This window comes from Sciurus vulgaris (assembly GCF_902686455.1).
Source record: "Sciurus vulgaris genome assembly, chromosome: 18".
NCBI classification, from domain to species: Eukaryota; Metazoa; Chordata; class Mammalia; order Rodentia; family Sciuridae; genus Sciurus; species Sciurus vulgaris.
In genome coordinates this window covers 15,723,230-15,739,954 of record NC_136479.1, presented here as the reverse complement: position 1 = coordinate 15,739,954, position 16,725 = coordinate 15,723,230, and the positions used below count along the sequence as shown (strand labels likewise).

Genomic DNA, 16,725 nt, shown 5'->3' with positions numbered 1-16,725 from the left:
ATCCTAACCCACAAAATATAGAGCATAGGTAAATAACACTTTTGAAAAAGAAAAAGAAAAAGGCTAGAAATGAGGAGAAACAAATACATATATAGGAGTCCTTGCATCAATCAGTACACATTCAAATAAAAACCCCAATATAGAAAACCAAACAAAAAAACAACAAAAGGAAAAAGCTTGGGGAAATGCTAAGAAATTAAGGAGTCATTTCCACTACGGCGAATAGAATAGTCAGTTAGCATATGTGTTCACTGTTTGTTTCCATATGATTTTCTTTTCATTTCTTCTTGAGGTATGATCTAAGTGTGGGAGTGTGGGCCATGGGTTGTTGAGTCTTTCTTTTATCATGTTGCTCACTGAGTTGAAGGCTGGGGTTTAAGACTTCCCAATTTCCCTTCTTGGGAGATTAGTGTGGGCAGGCTGGGCTATGGGCTGGGTGGCAAAGTGGCTGGCTGGGTCAGGCGGGCCTGGTGGTGACGTGGTGTGCTGCGCAAGCTGGGCAGTGAAGTGGCTGGCCAAGTCTGGGAGCTGAGTTGACTTGGGTCAGGTGGATCAGGGCCAGGCGCTGGGTTCTGAAGCCTGGTGGCGAAGCTGTGTGCTGGGCCAGGCAGGACTGGTGGCAAGGCAGCAACCTGGCAAGCAGGGCCATGGGCTGATGCTGGTGAAGCAGAATGCCTAGTAGGCTGACAATGGGCTGGGTTGGGGGCTTGGAGTTTAGGAGACTGGGGACTGGGGTCTGGAGGGCCTGGGTGGGTGCTGGACTGGTGCCAAACCTGGCAAGTCCTGGAGACCAGGAATCAGTGGACGCGAGACTGGTGAGAGAGCTGGGGAGAGGGCTGGTGCCATGACCAGGTGAGGGCCAGCTGCATGGACCCTGGGTCCAACCTGTGGGCGTCAGACTGGCTGGCTGGGCAAGCTGAGAGCCAAATGCCATCGCGCCCACCCCTCCAACCTCCCCACCTGGTCCTGTCAGTCCGCACAAGCCACAGGACTCACAGGGTTGGGAGACTCCGGCTTTCTCCGCTTCTCTCCCTGTGTTCCCCTGGGAACTTCCTGCAATCTCATGGATCTGGTTTTCCAGTTTCTGTTGGCTGCGTCATGCTGTAGTCCCAAGACTTTTAATTGCTGTTTCAAATTTACTACTTAATATTAGTCTGTTTAGGTTTTCTATATCTTTCTGATTAAATTTGGGCTGGTTAACTGTGTCCAGAAATTTGTCAAGTTCTTCTAGGTTTCCCAGTTTATTGGACTTTAAATTTTCAAAATAGGTTCTGATAATCCTCTGAATTTCAGAAGGATCTGTGATGATAGCTCCCTTTTTATCTTAATCTTATTGGTTTGAGTCTTTCTTTCTTTTGGTTAGTTTGGCTAATAAAAAAACAAACTCTTCATTGCCTTGATTCTACATATTATTTTCTTATTTTTGACTTCATTACTTTTTGGCTCTGATCTTATTTCCAATCTCCTACTGGTTTTGGAATTAGTTTGTTCTTCTTTTTCTGGGCATACACTTGCTTATTTGGGATCTATTTTTTTTTTTTTTTTTTTACTTAGAAATGTTTATCTTTATTTCAGAACGGACCTTATCAGATATAGGTCCTATCAGCACTTTTGAGGGGTCATCAATTTTGCTTCTAGAAATCCACCACTCAAAGCAGCAAAACTAAGTCTCTTTACACAAATGGACATCATCAGAAAAGGAGTGCTCTAGAGGGGTGATGAAACCTTACTAAATCACTTCCTATTTCCAAGACGACTTCTTTCTCATTCCTAAAACTTCTACTCTGGTCCCAGCAAAGCGATATTTTAAAAAGATCATTATCTTCATACTTATAGAAACAGTACTTTAAATCAATTACACTTTTGTTACAGTAAGGTCCAGCAAAGCCTTAACATCTCAAGCAAACCCACTACACTTATTTATGCTCAAGTAGTTTGGTTATGGAAGATGTGCTTGTCTCTTCAAAGCCTTTTCTCAGAATCCACACATGAGACACTCATCTCTGTTCTCCAAAGAGCACACCATGGCTGCTGTGTTCCTCTCCTTCTCTTCTTCCATTTCTAGCTTCATTCCATTATCTTCTCATAAGATGCCTGGTTTATATAAATATTTTTGGTATTTGCTTTGTGACCTAGAATATGATCTATTTTGGAAAAAGTTCCACGTGCTTTTGATAAGAATGTAAATTCAGTTGTTATGAGGCAAAATATTCTGTAGATGTCTGTTAAATCCATTTGACTTGTAGTATTTACGTTGGAGAAATCTTTAATGATTTTATGTTTTGATGACCTGTCTACTGGGGATAAGAGTATATTGAAGACCCAGTATTATTGTATTGAGTCTAACTGGGATTTAACATCATTATTTTATTTTTTAATGTACGTGGGTACGTTGACATTGGGGCATATATATTTACTATTGTTATATATTTCTCATGGATTGTTCCTTTATGAGGATGTAATGGCCATCTTTGCCTCTTCTGATTAATTTTAGCTTGAAATTGGCACCATCAGGTATGAAGTTAGCTACTCCAGCTTGTCTTAGAGCTCCATTTGTGTGGGATACGTTTTTCCATTCATTTACCTTCAGTCTCTGAGATCTTTGCTTATGAGTCTCTTGCAAACAGTATGTAATTAGATCTTAGTTTTTGACCATTCTGCTAATCTCTGTTTTTTAATTGGAAACTTGAGACCATTAACATTCAGCATTAGTATGGATATATGTTTGTGGTTTTCTGCCATTTTGACTTTTTGCTATATTTATTACTGTCTCGATTCCCATCTAGATTACTCTTCTATTGATCTTTAGGAGCTTTGAGGTTTGTTTTTTAGTTCCTCTTTGTGTAGGTTATCTTTGAGTATTCTTTGTAGTGCTGGCTTGGTGTTCATTAATTGTTTTAGCTATTCTTCGCATGGAAAGTTTTTATTCACCCCTTGAATTTGAAAGGGTATAGTAACCATGGCTGGCACTGTTTTCTTTTCTTTTCTTTTCTTTTCTTTTTTTTTGTAAACAAATGGGATACATGTTGTTTCTCTGTTTGTACATGGCATAAAGGCATACCATTTGTGGAATCATAAATTTACATAGAGTAATGTTGCTTGATTCATTCTGTTATTTTTTCCCTTCCCCCACCCCTCCCACCCCTCTTTACCCTCTATACAGTACTTCCTTCCTCCATACTTGCCCCCCTCCCTAACCCTAACTCTAACACTAACACTAACCCTTCCCTCCCCCCCATTATGTGTCATCCTCCACTTATTAGCGATATCATTCGTCCTTTGGCTTTTTGAGATTGGCTTATCTCACTTAGCATGATATTCTCCAATTTCATCCATTTGCCTGCAAATGCCATAATTTTATCATTCTTTATGGCTGAGTAATATTCCATTGTATATATATATATATATACCACAGTTTCTTTATCCACTCATCAATTGAAGGGCATCTAGGTTGGTTCCACAGTCTGGCTATTGTGAATTGAGCAGCTATGAACATTGATGTGGCTGTATCTCTGTAGTATGCTGATTTTAAGTCCTTTGGGTATAGGCCAAGGAGGGGGGATAGCTGGGTCAAATGGAGGGCCCATTCCAAGTTTTCTAAGGAATCTCCACACTGCTTTCCAGAGTGGCTGCACTAATTTGCAGCCCCACCAGCAATGTATGAGTGTACCTTTCTCCCCACATCCTCGACAACACCTGTTGTTGCTCGTATTCTTGATAATCGCCATTCTAATTGGGGTGAGATGGAATCTTAGGGTGGTTTTGATTTGCATTTCTCTTATTACTAGAGATGTTGAACATTTTTCCATATGTTTGTTGATTGCTTGTAGATCTTCTTCTGTGAAGTGTCTATTCATTTCCTTAACCCATTTGTCGATTGGATTATTTGAATGCTTGGAGTAGAGATTTTTGAGTTCTTTATGGATTCTGGAGATTAGTGCTCTATCTGAAGTATGATTGGCAAAGATAGTCTCCCACTCTGTAGGCTCTTTCTTCGCATTCCTGATAGTTTCCTTTGCTGAGAGAAAGCTTTTTAGTTTGAATCTATCCCAGTGGTTGATTCTAGCTTTTATTTCTTGTGCTATGGGAGTCCTGTTAAGGAAGTCTGATCCTAGACCAACAAGGTGAAGATTTGGACCTACTTTTTCTTCTATAAGATGCAGGGTCTCTGGTCTGATTCCGAGGTCCTTAATCCATTTTGAGTTTAGTTTCGTGCATGGTGAGAGATATGGGTTTAGTTTCATTCTGTTGCATATGGATTTCCAATTCTCCCAGCACCATTTGTTGAAGAGGCTATCTTTCTCCATTGCATATTTTTGGCACCTTTGTCTAGTATGAGAAAATTGTATTTATTTGGCTTTGTGTCCATGTCCTCTATTCTGTACCATTGATCTACCTTTCTATTTTGGTACCAATACCATGCCGTTTTTGTTACTATTGCTTTGTAGTAGAGTTGAAGATCTGGTATTGTGATACCCCGTTTCACTCTTCCTGCTAAGGATTGCTTTAGCTATTCTGGGTTTCTTATTCTTCCAGATGAATTTCATAATTGCTTGCTCTATTTCTGTAAGGTACGTCATTGGGATTTTAATTGGAATTGCATTGAATTTGTATAGCACTTTTGGTAGTATGGCCATTTTGATAATATTAATTCTTCCTATCCAAGAACATGGAAGATCTTTCCATCTTCTAAGGTGTTCTTTAATTTCTTTCTTTAGTGTTGTATACTTCTCATTGTAGAGGTCTTTCACCTGTTTTGTGAGATTGATTCCCAAGTATTTTATTTTTTTCGAGGCTATTGTGAATGGGGTAGTTTTCCTAATTTCTCTTTCTGAAGATTCATCACTTACGTATAAAAATGCGTTGGATTTATGGGCATTGATCTTGTAACCTGCTACTTTACTGAATTCACTTATGAGTTCTAAGAGTTTTCTGGTGGATTTTCCAGGTTCCTCTAAATATATAATCATGTCATCAGCGAACAGGGATAGTTTGAGTTCTTCTTTTCCAATTCGTATCTCTTTAATTTCTTTGGTTTGTCTAATTGCTCTGGCTAGAGTCTCAAGAACGATGTTGAATAGAAGTGGTGAAAGAGGGCATCCCTGCCTTGTTCCAGTTTTTAGGGGGAATGCTTTCAGTTTTTCACCATTTAGAATGATATTAGCCATGGGCTTAGCATAAATGGCCTTTACAATGTTAAGGAATGTTCCCACTATCCCTATTTTTTCTAGTGTTTTGAGTATAAAGGGATGCTGTATTTTATCAAATGCTTTTTCTTCATCTATTGAAATAATCATGTGATTCTTGACTTTAAGTCTATTAATATGGTGAATGACGTTTATTGATTTCCTGATGTTGAACCAACCTTGCATTCCTGGGATGAAACTCACTTGATCATGGTGCACTATCTTTTTAATATGTTTTTGTATGCGATTTGCTAAAATTTTGTTGAGAATTTTTGCGTCGATGTTCATTAAGGATATTGGTCTGAAAATTTCTTTCCTTGATGAGTCTCTGTCTGGTTTAGGTATCAGTGTGATATTGGCTTCATAGAATGAGTTTGGGAGGGTTCCCTCCTCTTCTATTTTATGGAATACTTTGAGAAGTATTGGAATGAGCTCTTCTTTAAAGGTTTTGTAGAACTCGGCTGAGAACCCACCTGGTCCCAGACTTTTCTTTGCTGGTAGACTTTTGATGACTTCTTCTATTTCAGTACTTGAAATTGGTCTATTTAAATTGTTTATGTCCTCCTCGTTCAGTTTAGGCAATTCATATGTCTCTAGAAACCTGTTGATGTCTTTGAAATTTTCTATTTTTTTGGAGTATAGATTTTCAAAATAGCTTCTAATTATGTTTTGTATTTCAATCCTGTCTGTTGTGATATTTCCTTGTTCATTCCAAATTTTAGTGATTTTTCTCTCATCTTCTCTTTGTTAGTGTGGCTAAAGGTTTATCAATTTTGTTTATTTTTTCGAAGAACCAACTATTTATTTTGTCAATTTTTTGTATTGTTTCTTTTGTTTCAATTTCATTGATTTCAGCTCTGAGTTTAACTATTTCCTGTCTTCTACTACTTTTGGTGCTGGTCTGTTCTTCTTTTTCTAGGGCTTTGAGCTGTAGTGTTAGGTCGTTTATTTGTTGAGTTTTACTTCTTTTATTAAATGCGCTCCATGAAATAAATTTCCCTCTAAGTACTGCTTTCATAGTGTCCCAGAGATTTTGATATGATGTTTCTTTGTTCTCATTTACCTCTAAGAATTTTTTAATTTCCTTCCTAATATCTTCTGTTATCCATTCATCATATAATAGCATATTGTTTAATCTCCAGATGTTGGAATAGTTTGTGTTTTACTCTTTCATTTGTTTCTAACTTCAATCCATTATGATCTGATAGAATACAAGGTAGTGTCTCTGTCTTCTTGTATTTGCTTACATTAGCTTTGTGGCATAATATATGGTCTATTTTAGAGAAGGATCCATGTGCTGCTGAGAAGAAAGTGTATTCGCTCTTGGTTGGATGGTATATTCTATAAATGTCCGTTAAGTCTAAATTATTTATTGTGTTATTGAGGTCTATGGTTTCTTTGTTCAATTTTTGTTTGGAAGATCTGTCCAGTGGTGAGAGAGGCGTGTTAAAATCACCTAGTATTATTGTGTTATGGTCTATTTGGTTTCTGAAATTGAAAGGATTTGTTTGACATACATGGATGAGCCACTGTTTGGGGCATAGATGTTTATGATTGTTATATCTTGCTGATTTATGCTTCCCTTAAGCAGTATGAAATGACCTCCTTTATCCCTTCTGACTAACTTTGGCTTGAAGTCCACATTATCAGAAATGAGGATGGATACTCCAGCTTTTTTGCTGAGTCCATGTGCATGGTATGTTTTTCTCCATCCTTTCACCTTTAGTCTATGGGTATTTTTTTGTATGAGGTGAGTCTCTTGCAGGCAACATATTGTTTGATCTTTCTTTTTAATCCAATCTGCCAGTCTATGTCTTTTGATTGATGAGTTCAGGCCATTAACATTCAGGGTTATTATAGAGATATGATTTGGTTTCCCAGTCATTTGGTTCATTTTTTAAATTTTATTTATTTATTTGTTTGACACAACTTGTTTCCTCCTTTATCTGACAATTCCTTTAGGATAATTCCTCCCTTTGCTGATTTGCTTCTTTGTTTTTCATCTCTTCCTCATGGAATATTTTGCTGAGAATGTTCTGTAATGCTGGCTTTCTTTTTGTAAATTCTTTTAGCTTTTGTTTATCATGGAAGGATTTTATTTCATCGTCAAATTTGAAGGTAAGTTTTGCTGGGTAAGAAACTTGGTTGGCATCCGTTTTCTTTCAGGGCTTGAAAAATGTTATTCCAGGCCCTTCTAGCTTTTAGGGTCTGGATTGAAAAATCTGCTGATATCTGTATTGGTTTCCCCCTGAATGTAATTTGATTCTTTTCTCTTGCATCTTTTAAAATTCTGTCTTTATTTTGTATGTTAGGTATTTTCATTATAATGTGCCTTGGTGTGGGTCTGTTGTAATTTTGTGTATTTGGAATCCTTTAAGCCTCTTGAACTTGATTTTCCATTTCATTCTTCAGATTTGGGAAATTTTCTGATATTATTTCATTGAATAAATTGTTCATTCCTTTGGCTTGTTTCTCTAGGCCTTCCTCAATCCCAATAATTCTTAAATTTCGTCTTTTCATGATATCCCATAGTTCTTGTAGATTCTGTTCATGATTTCTTACCATCTTCTCTGTTCAACTTTGTTTTCAAGGTTAAATATTTTGTCTTCAATGTCTGAGGTTCTGTCTTCCAGGTGTTCTATCCTATTGGATATGCTTTCTATGGAGTTCTTAATTTGGTTTATTGTTTCCTTCATGTCAAGGATTTCTGTTTGGTGTTTTGAATATCTCTAACTCTTTATTGAAATGATCTTTTGCTTCCTGTATTTGCTCTTTTAACTGTCGATTGGTGCGATCATTCAATGCTTGCATTTGCTCTTTCATCTCTTCATTCAGTGCAGGCATTTGCTCTTTCATCTCATTGTTTGCTTCTCTGATCATTTTAATTATGTACATTCTGAACTCCTTTTCTGTCATTTCTTCTGCCATGCTGTCATTGGGTTTTATTGATGTAACATCTAGATTTGTTTGCAGCATTTTCTTTCCTTGTTTTCTCATATTGTTCAGGTATCAGTGGACCGCTGAGATATTGCAGATTTCGTCTATTGACTTACAATGTCCCTGAAGATTTCTATATATATCCCCTCTTAGCCTTCAGTAGCCTGAAGTCTTGGAGGAAGTTGATAATGCGGTGCTCCACAAGGAAGCTGCCCCTCTAGGGGTGGTGGCCTTCCAGTGGGGTATATTCCCTGCTAGTGGGCAGAGGTACCTTCACTTGCTGACGAATGGTCATCTAAAGGGGAAGTAGGATGTGGGCTGATGCAAGGCCAGTTTGGGCCTGTGTCTCTGGTTTTACAGTCCTTGTGGGAGAACCTCACCCAGCAGGGAAGACTCACCCGGTGGGGAGGTCTCGCTGGTCAGTTCCCCTCCTAGAGGTTCCGTTCAATTCACAACTACCGCCTGGGCTGGGCAGCCTTCTTCTGCAATGTTCCCATGGACCCGGACCTACCTCCTGGGCCTGGAAGCCTCGCCCTTCGCAGACGAATCTCCTTAGGCTGCCTCTCCTCAGAGAAGCTGCCTGCAGTCCTGGAGCCTTCGCTCCGCCCCTCAGTTTGTCTGTGGGGCTCTTCCACCAAGAAGCCGCCTAGGTCCTGAGACCCTGCTCTGCACCTAATTGCCTGGCTATGCAGCCCCTCCTCTGAGCAGCCACCTGGAGCCCATTACAGTCACTCCGAGTCCCAGTGACCCGCCACATGCCTCTTCTTCCGGCAGCTGCCTGGTGTTCCATGCAGTCGCCCTAAGTCCAAGTGAGCCACCACGCACCTCCTTCTCCTCCAGGCAGTCACCTAGAGGTCTGGTGTGTTCGTCACGAGTCCCAGGAACTCACTGTGCACCTCCTCTTCCCGACTGCCACCCTGGTACAGTCACTCCGAGCCCAAGCACCCCGCCGCGCTCCTCCTTCTTCTCCAGGCAACGCCCCTGTGTTTAGGAGCGGATGCTCTGAGTTCAAACCACTCACCACGCTGCTCCTCCGGATAGCCGCCCGGAGCCCTGGTGCAGTTGCTCCAAGTCCAAGCAACGTGCCGAGCCCATGTTTCTCCTTCTCCTCTGGGCAGCCCCCGGTGTTCAGGAGTGGTCGCTTTCAGTCCAAACAGCTCACCGCGCACCCCCTCCTTTGGGCAGCCTCCCAGAGCCTGGGTGGGTTGCTCTGAGTCCAAGCGCTGTGCTGAGCGGCCTCCTCTCCAATGCTCCCAGTTGTCCGTGTTCACTGCTCCAGCGGGGGGAGGGGTGTCTTCATTGGGCAAATCTACTTCACAAAGTTCCCTGCGTTCAGGGACTACTGCCCCATCCGGGACGCCTCCCCAACGGGATAGACTCACCGGCTGCTTTGAGTTGGTCCCAAGTCTCTCTATATCTCTTCTTCTTGAGTCCTGAGTCCTGGAGCAACATGAAACGCAGCCACCCTCTAGTCCGCCATCTTGAATCCCCTCACAAGGTCTGGTTTTTGTCATCATTTGCTTTATAACTTTGCTAGATAGACTATTCTGGTAAATCCTATTTCCTATGCAGCATGATATCTTTGGTGTTACCACTTCTTGGAAAGTAAACACTTCTCATAGGAAGTCACCTTGGGATGACAGCAGTTTTAGCATGGCTCTTTTTGGCTCTTTGTCTTATCTATTAAGCTCATTGTCTCATTTGGTATTTTGTATAATTATTAATATGTCTACTTCTTTTTTCAAATCTCTCCATTTTTTTGCTTTGATTATTTTGAGCTTTGTTCTTTGATGCATGCATACTAAAAATTGCTGTCTTAGTACAATAACCATTTCACCATCATACAATGTCTTTCCCTCCCAAATTCATTCTAATTTTCATAATTATTTGTAAGCCTAAAAAGAAATTGGTTTATTAAACTATGTATCACTAAAAATGACTAAATTTTACTATAAAGAGTATACACAAAAGTCTCACTGTTTTATTTACAGTTTCTGGGTGAAGACACACTCTGAAGAGCGCTGAACACATACCTGAGAGAATTGACAGAGTAGTGGATTTTCCTGCCCCATTATGTCCTAGAAGAACAGTGATCTGCCCCTCATACAAATTCAAAGACAAGTCCTTTATTGCTACTTTGATAGTGTTATTCTCTTTGAATACCTGTGAAGGAAAAACAACAAAAACTAATTATATATTTATTGTAATCACTTTGGAAGAACAAGCACTCATATCAATTATCTCTAGAAGAAATAAGACCATATCATTAATCTTATGAGGAAAAATATATAAAAGATGAAAGTGTGAAAACAAAAAAAAATTTCTGAAGGAACATGAATTTGAAGAATCTCACAACAGATCTACAAATATCCTCTGAAATTTTCATCTGTTCCTGGTTTGTTTAAATTACCATCTTTTAAAAAAAGTTTTGTTGTAGATGGACACAATATCTTTCTTTTATTTATTTATTTTATTTTTTTAATTATTTTATTTATTTATTTTATACTGGATTGAACCCAGTACCTCACATGTAATAGGCAAGTGCTCCACCAGTGGGCAACAACCCCAGTCCTTAAATTACCATCCTAAGTTGATAATGCCACAATCTTCTTTGGTCCATGTCTTTGTCTTAATTTGGAGAAATGCCAATAAAAAACCTGCACATAGATATTTATCTGAAATTTCCCTTGTGTAGACTAGCAGTACTTCTGTTTAGAATGCAAAAAGCTGGAAAGAACATTTCCACTCCGGCAACAAGTAGAAGATGAATAGGTTACAAAACCATAACTTTTCTCCAACCCATCAGACAGGTGAGGTTTCAAGCAAACAACTAGCCTGAATTTTAAGAAAAGACAGAAACTTTCAAGGAGAGATGGTACATGAATTTTCTCTTACTCTGAGCAGACATGAATACTATACAATCTTTTAAGAAGATTTTGGTTAACAGTTAATAAAAATGAGGTGAGTAATGCATCACAACCCAATCTCAAAAGATACCTATAGTACCAAAAACAGTGTGGCACTGGCATAAATACAGAACAAAGGAATAGATCAGAAGACAAATCCACATGCATACAGACATCTGATCCTTGACAAAGGCACTGAAAACATACATTGGGAAAAAAGAGAGACTTTTAAACAAATGGTGCTGGGAAAACTCAGTATACATAGGTAGAAGAACAAAATTAGATTTCTATCTCTCGCTCTGAACAGAAGTCAACTCTAAATGGATCAAAGTCCTAGGTATGAGACCAGAAATTGCAACTGCTGAAAGAAAACACAGGATCAACACTCCAACATATAGGTAAAGGTCTCAACTTCCTTAAAAAAGACTCCTAAAACTAAAGCCAAGAATCAATAAATGAGATATCATGAAATTAAAAAGCTTCAGTAAAGGAAACAATGAAGAACACTGAGAGGGTCCTTAAGAGTGGGAGATCTTTGCCAGCTACTCTTCTGAAAACAAACAAAAACAAAAATATCAGAATATATAAAGAACCAAAAACAAAACAAAAACAAATAACCTCATCAATATGTGGGCAAATGAACTAAACAGACATGTCTTAAAAGAAGAAATACAGATAGCCAACAAATATGTGAAAAAGTGTTACAACATCCTTAGCAATCAAGCAAATGCTAATCAAAGCTACACTGAGGTTTCATTTTGCTTCAGTTAAAATGGTAGCCATTAAGAATAGAAATAATAATAAATAATAAATAATAATGCTGGTGAGAATGAGGGGAAAAACACTATACACTACTGATGGAATTGAAAATTAGTACAACCAGTATGGAAATCATTACGGAGATTTGTCAAAAGACTAGGAATGGAACCAACGTAGGATCCAGTTATTTCACTCTTCGGTATTTATCTAAAAGAATTAAAATCTGCATTACACAATGACATACGCCAGCCAATGATTATAGCCGCACAATTCCTAGGAGCCAAATTATGGTGGAACCTGGCTGTGTCTGTCAACCGATAAATAGATGAAGAAAACATGACTGATACACACACACACACGATGGAGTTTTACTCAGTCATAAAGAACAAAAATATGATGTCATCAAATAGTTGGTAAATAGATGGAACTATAAAATAACATAATAAGTGAAATAATGTCAAGGGTCTGATGTTTTCTCATAAAGATCAAGATAAAAAAGGAATAAAGAAGGGACCTCCTTAAAACAGAAGGGAGAACAGAAGAATAGAGGAAGGGAAAATGCTAAGACATGAAATTGACCAAATTATGCCATGTGAATGTACAATTATATTGCAACAAATCCCACTTTTAGGTATGACTATAAGGCACCAATTAAAGAAATTAGCAAGACCAGTAGAGTAGAGAAATGGGATAAGAGAACACAGGAGGGGAAGGGAAAGGTGAAGAAATACTGTGAAGTGGAATTAATCAAGTTATCTTTTGTGCAGGTACAAACAGATCATGATGAATTGCACTATTATGTATAATTCTAATACACCAAAAAACATAAAAGAGGTGAAAACAGTTTAAGAAATAATACATAATTGGAAGAGTTGGGATTCAAGCCTATGTCATTCAGAATTAAAGGACATATTCTTTCTAATACAACCCACTGAGGGTGAATAAAGACAAAGACCTATGTAAGGGAAAAATAAAATAAAATACTATTTGACTTTTCACTCCAAATGGTGACTAGGTGTCTTTATCCCATCTTTTTCCTAGAACTAAACATAAAGCGTAATTATTTATTTGAAATCTCTACTTGGATGAATGCTTAAATTTTCTATATTCCAAATGATGCTCCTGATTTCCCACACCCTCATTTAAAAATTGATCAATCAACAAACCAAAGAAATCCAGAATCCTCTAGAGTCTCCAGTATCCAAACACTACTCTACTAATTGACCTTTTCTTTGTCACAAAAGGAACATGCACACTAGTTTCCTCCTTTCCTTCAATCACACACATCCAACCTACTTCCACTGTCTTCTACATAGTCCATGCTACCATAATATCTTATCTGAGCTATGGTAAAAGCCTTCAATTGTCTTACTTCTTCTAATCATACTCCTTACAGCAGCTGGAGTGATCTTTTCAAATTAGATCATATTCCTCTCCTTCATAAAGGCCTATAGTGATTACTCGATTTACTTTTTATTTATGCCTTTTTTTAAAAGTTATATACAACACTAAGATGTACCCTGACATAATCACAAGAGCATGGACTACAACCCATTCCAATTCAGTCCCTACTAGCCCCAAGCCCAGCACCCCCACTCCCTTCCCTCCACTCCACTATCCCTCTGCAATCCACTTACGATTTACTTTTTTCTTTAGTGTTCTGCGGATACACCCAAAACAAGGACCCACTGTGCCACATCCATGCATGTACATATGAAAATTCAGTCAGATTTATTTCACTGTTCTTTCCTTTTCCTGTTCTTTCATCCTCCTCAATACCCCTGGTCTACTCTACTGATCTGTCCAATGTTTTGATGAAATTCCTTCTTCCTCCCTTCCTTTTTTTCTTTCTCTTTTAACCTTCCTTCCCCTATTTTGGATTAGCTTTCACATATCAGAGGAAACTTTGAACCTCTGACTTTTGGGGACTGGCTTATTTCACTTAGCATGATAGTACCAGTTCCATCAATTTACCAATTGCCATTATGGCAAATGCCATAATGTCATTCTTCTTTTTGGGTGGATAACATTCCATTGTGTACACATATTTTCTTTATCCATTCAACTGTTGAATCAGCTCCATACCATGGCTATTGTAAACTGTGCGGCTATAAACATTGATGTGGCTGCATCACTGTAGTATGCTGATTTTAAATCTTTTGAAGCAGTGGTGTAGGGGGCAAGTCTTTCAGTCTAGAGGGTGGCACATGAGCAGAAAAGTGGATCATGTGGGAGCCAAATACATTCTTCCCCTCGTCACTGTTAGACATCTTTGCCTACTTCCTGATGATCAGAGTTAAGTGTTCTTTGACAGAATGCTGATTACTCTTGTTTGTCTGCTGGTCTTCTGATGAAAGGTTCAAAGTAGCTTGGTGGCAACCAGTTTATGTTTCAAAGGGGCTCTTGGGATGCCTTCTTCTGAGGGATCATCTCCCAGAGGCCATGGTTTGAATGATAGATGCAAAAACTTCCCAAATGGATCACTGAGAGTACTGATAGGGTAAGTCCACTCCTATTTCTACTCCTTTGTTTCCAATCATGTATGCTATCTGCTGAGAACAAAGCACCATATAACAGTCACTGCTGTTACCCTTCATCCTGAAGGTTGACACCTCATGCTTACAAGGTATGCACTTCAGGCAGTTGCCTGAAATATGTCTTAACCTAGACACTAAGTTACTCCCTTGGGGTTAGCAGGTTCTGAATGCATGTGATAGACCAGTGCACTGCATGGCTGTAATTTCACCACTGTGCTTTCTTTGTGGAAAGTGGATCTCCAGGTAACATTCTGTGGGATCCCATACCAGTGAAATGTGTGATTGCTTAAGCTCTATAAGTAAGTTCTAGAAGTAGGAAAGGTAAAATCCTACCTGGAATAAATTTTTGATTCCTATCAGGATGATATGAAGCTTCTTTCAGTCCAAAGCACTCATCTAGCTTCCAAGTGATCTGGTTTCCTTGAAGAATGGTGATCAGCATTATGCTTTTGTTGCTAACATGCTGGACAACTGGCAGTAGCAGTAGCGAGTATAGCCATGGTGAGTGAGAGCTCATGCTTTAAGTTTATCCTGTATTCTTGCCATTGCAGGTGATTATGATCACTGACAAAAGGCTGACTGATGCTCACTGATTGATTCAGTGTGTCTAGCTGGTTATTTACTGCCTCTTCTTTGGCATATAATCTCTGGTGAATGTTAACATTGACAAAGATCTTCACATTTTGTTCTCATTCCTGTAGTTTCATCACATGCATCAATCCTAGAATTTCTGTCCCCAATTTTCTAGTCTTTCTTCTTCTAGGACCCTGAACTAATGGTCTAGAACATTTACCATTGCCTATGCGTTCAGTGACCTGGGGACATGCTACCCAAAGTAGATGACCACGTGAATGATCTGAAGCTCTGTCCTTTAGGAGGAATTCCTCTCCATCATTCAAGGCTGTTGGGGGCTGTGCCATGTGGGCTGCGCCGGGATGGCGCCTGGCGGCCAGCCGGAGGTTGTTTTGATCACATTGGCAGTGAGGAGGTTGATTGATATAAGCACACCCAGGTGTTTTGTCATTGGCCGTATTCAATTAAGTCCATGCACACAACACGTGCACAGGTGTTCCCGAGTGCTCCTGCTCAGGCCTGCTCCTTTTAACCTTTGTCGTGATAGGGCAGCTGGCTCCTCACCTGATCTCAACTGGCGCGGCCCTGCCCTCCGCCTCCTGGAGGGAATATAAGCGGGCAGTAGGCAGAAGGCAAAAAGCAGCAGCTAGCAGAGAGAAGAAGCAGCAGTAAGCAGAAGCAGCTAAAAGAAGCAGCTAGCAGAGAGAAGAAGCGGCAAGCAGTAAGCAGCAGGCAGCAGCAGAAGGCAGATCGTAGAGCAGAGAACTGAGAACACACGTCTAGGTCGTAGATCATAGATAGATAGCACCTAGTTCACAGGATGCGGGGCACACCTCTAAGAAGCAGCAGCAGAATTCTAAGAAGAAATAGATCTCTTATAAGCATAGGAGCCTGTCTTTCTCTAAAACTTTCTCTATAAGCAAAGCCTATCTTCCTCTCAAAGCCTCTCTTTCTCTAAAATCAAGCAAGCTTTTCTTCCTCTATAAACTAGCAAATAAGCAAGCAAGCAAGGAAGCAGCACAGGAATAAAAGTAGTTTATTCCCAGTCCACCTCTGATAAATACCCGCGCAATTGTTGCTGCAGGCAGTAACAAATATCCACGGGATTGTTGCCGCTGCCGCCGACACAAAGCTTATTTGGAGCACAAGTGTAGCTGCTAAGTTCTGGCTTTTACTCATGTACCAGGATGACACACCTTTTTTCCCTCCTCTGTGAATTGGCTAAGATGGAGCCTAATACAGCCATAGCTGTGAGCTGAGAAAGAAGCATTGATGAAATTCAAGTAGATGACATGAGAATGTAGACTCCCTGCTTACACAGTTTACTCATTTCCTTTGATTCTGCTGCTCATGTTCAATCCTTGAGGCACTACTTCTATAATGCATTGCTGCTAGCCTTGCCTGTCCTTAATTTGGTAAGTCTAATGAAATCCAACTCAAAATGGCTAGCCTGAACAAATGTTTATTTGGTGTGCCATGATTAGCTGCTTCATCTCTATCAAGGTCAACAGCACATCAGCAGCTACTTGTGAAAGATGGCTTTCTCTGATCAGTTGTTAATGGCATGGCCTTGATCCAGAACCCTAGAGGTCTTCATTGATATTCTCCTACTGATGCTTAACCATAAAGTCAATGATACATTTTTCTAGCATGATACCATTAGTACTGCAAAGTCTGTTGGGTTGTAATGCCCAAGCAGCCCTTTCTGAATCTGGACTTTTACTCAAAATTGGTAACCTTTGTGTTGCTTGATATAGGAATCAAATTAGTATTAACGGGTATAGAACATGCTGCTTTCAAAATACTGTTATGGTTTGGAAGTGCGAT

General features: G+C 39.4%; 2 protein-coding genes across 2 annotated transcripts in view; one reads left to right on the top strand and one right to left on the bottom strand.

Moving 5' to 3' along the window:
• The window catches only part of LOC306649531 (phospholipid-transporting ATPase ABCA3-like), a gene marked incomplete at its 3' end in the record, with an annotated part of 134,728 nt that overhangs the window by 71,704 nt on the left and 46,299 nt on the right, over window positions 1-16,725 (bottom strand). Inside the window, exon 12 of the mRNA XM_079120539.1 lies at window positions 10,157-10,286. Coding sequence (XP_078976665.1) covers window positions 10,157-10,286 — 130 coding nt within the window. The remainder of the gene's footprint in view (window positions 1-10,156; window positions 10,287-16,725) is intronic.
• DNAH3 (dynein axonemal heavy chain 3) overlaps window positions 16,046-16,725 on the top strand; it is a 463,090-nt gene continuing 462,410 nt past the window's right edge. The window contains exon 1 of the mRNA XM_079120028.1: window positions 16,046-16,059. The gene's annotated coding sequence lies outside the window, so the exon portion shown is untranslated. The remainder of the gene's footprint in view (window positions 16,060-16,725) is intronic.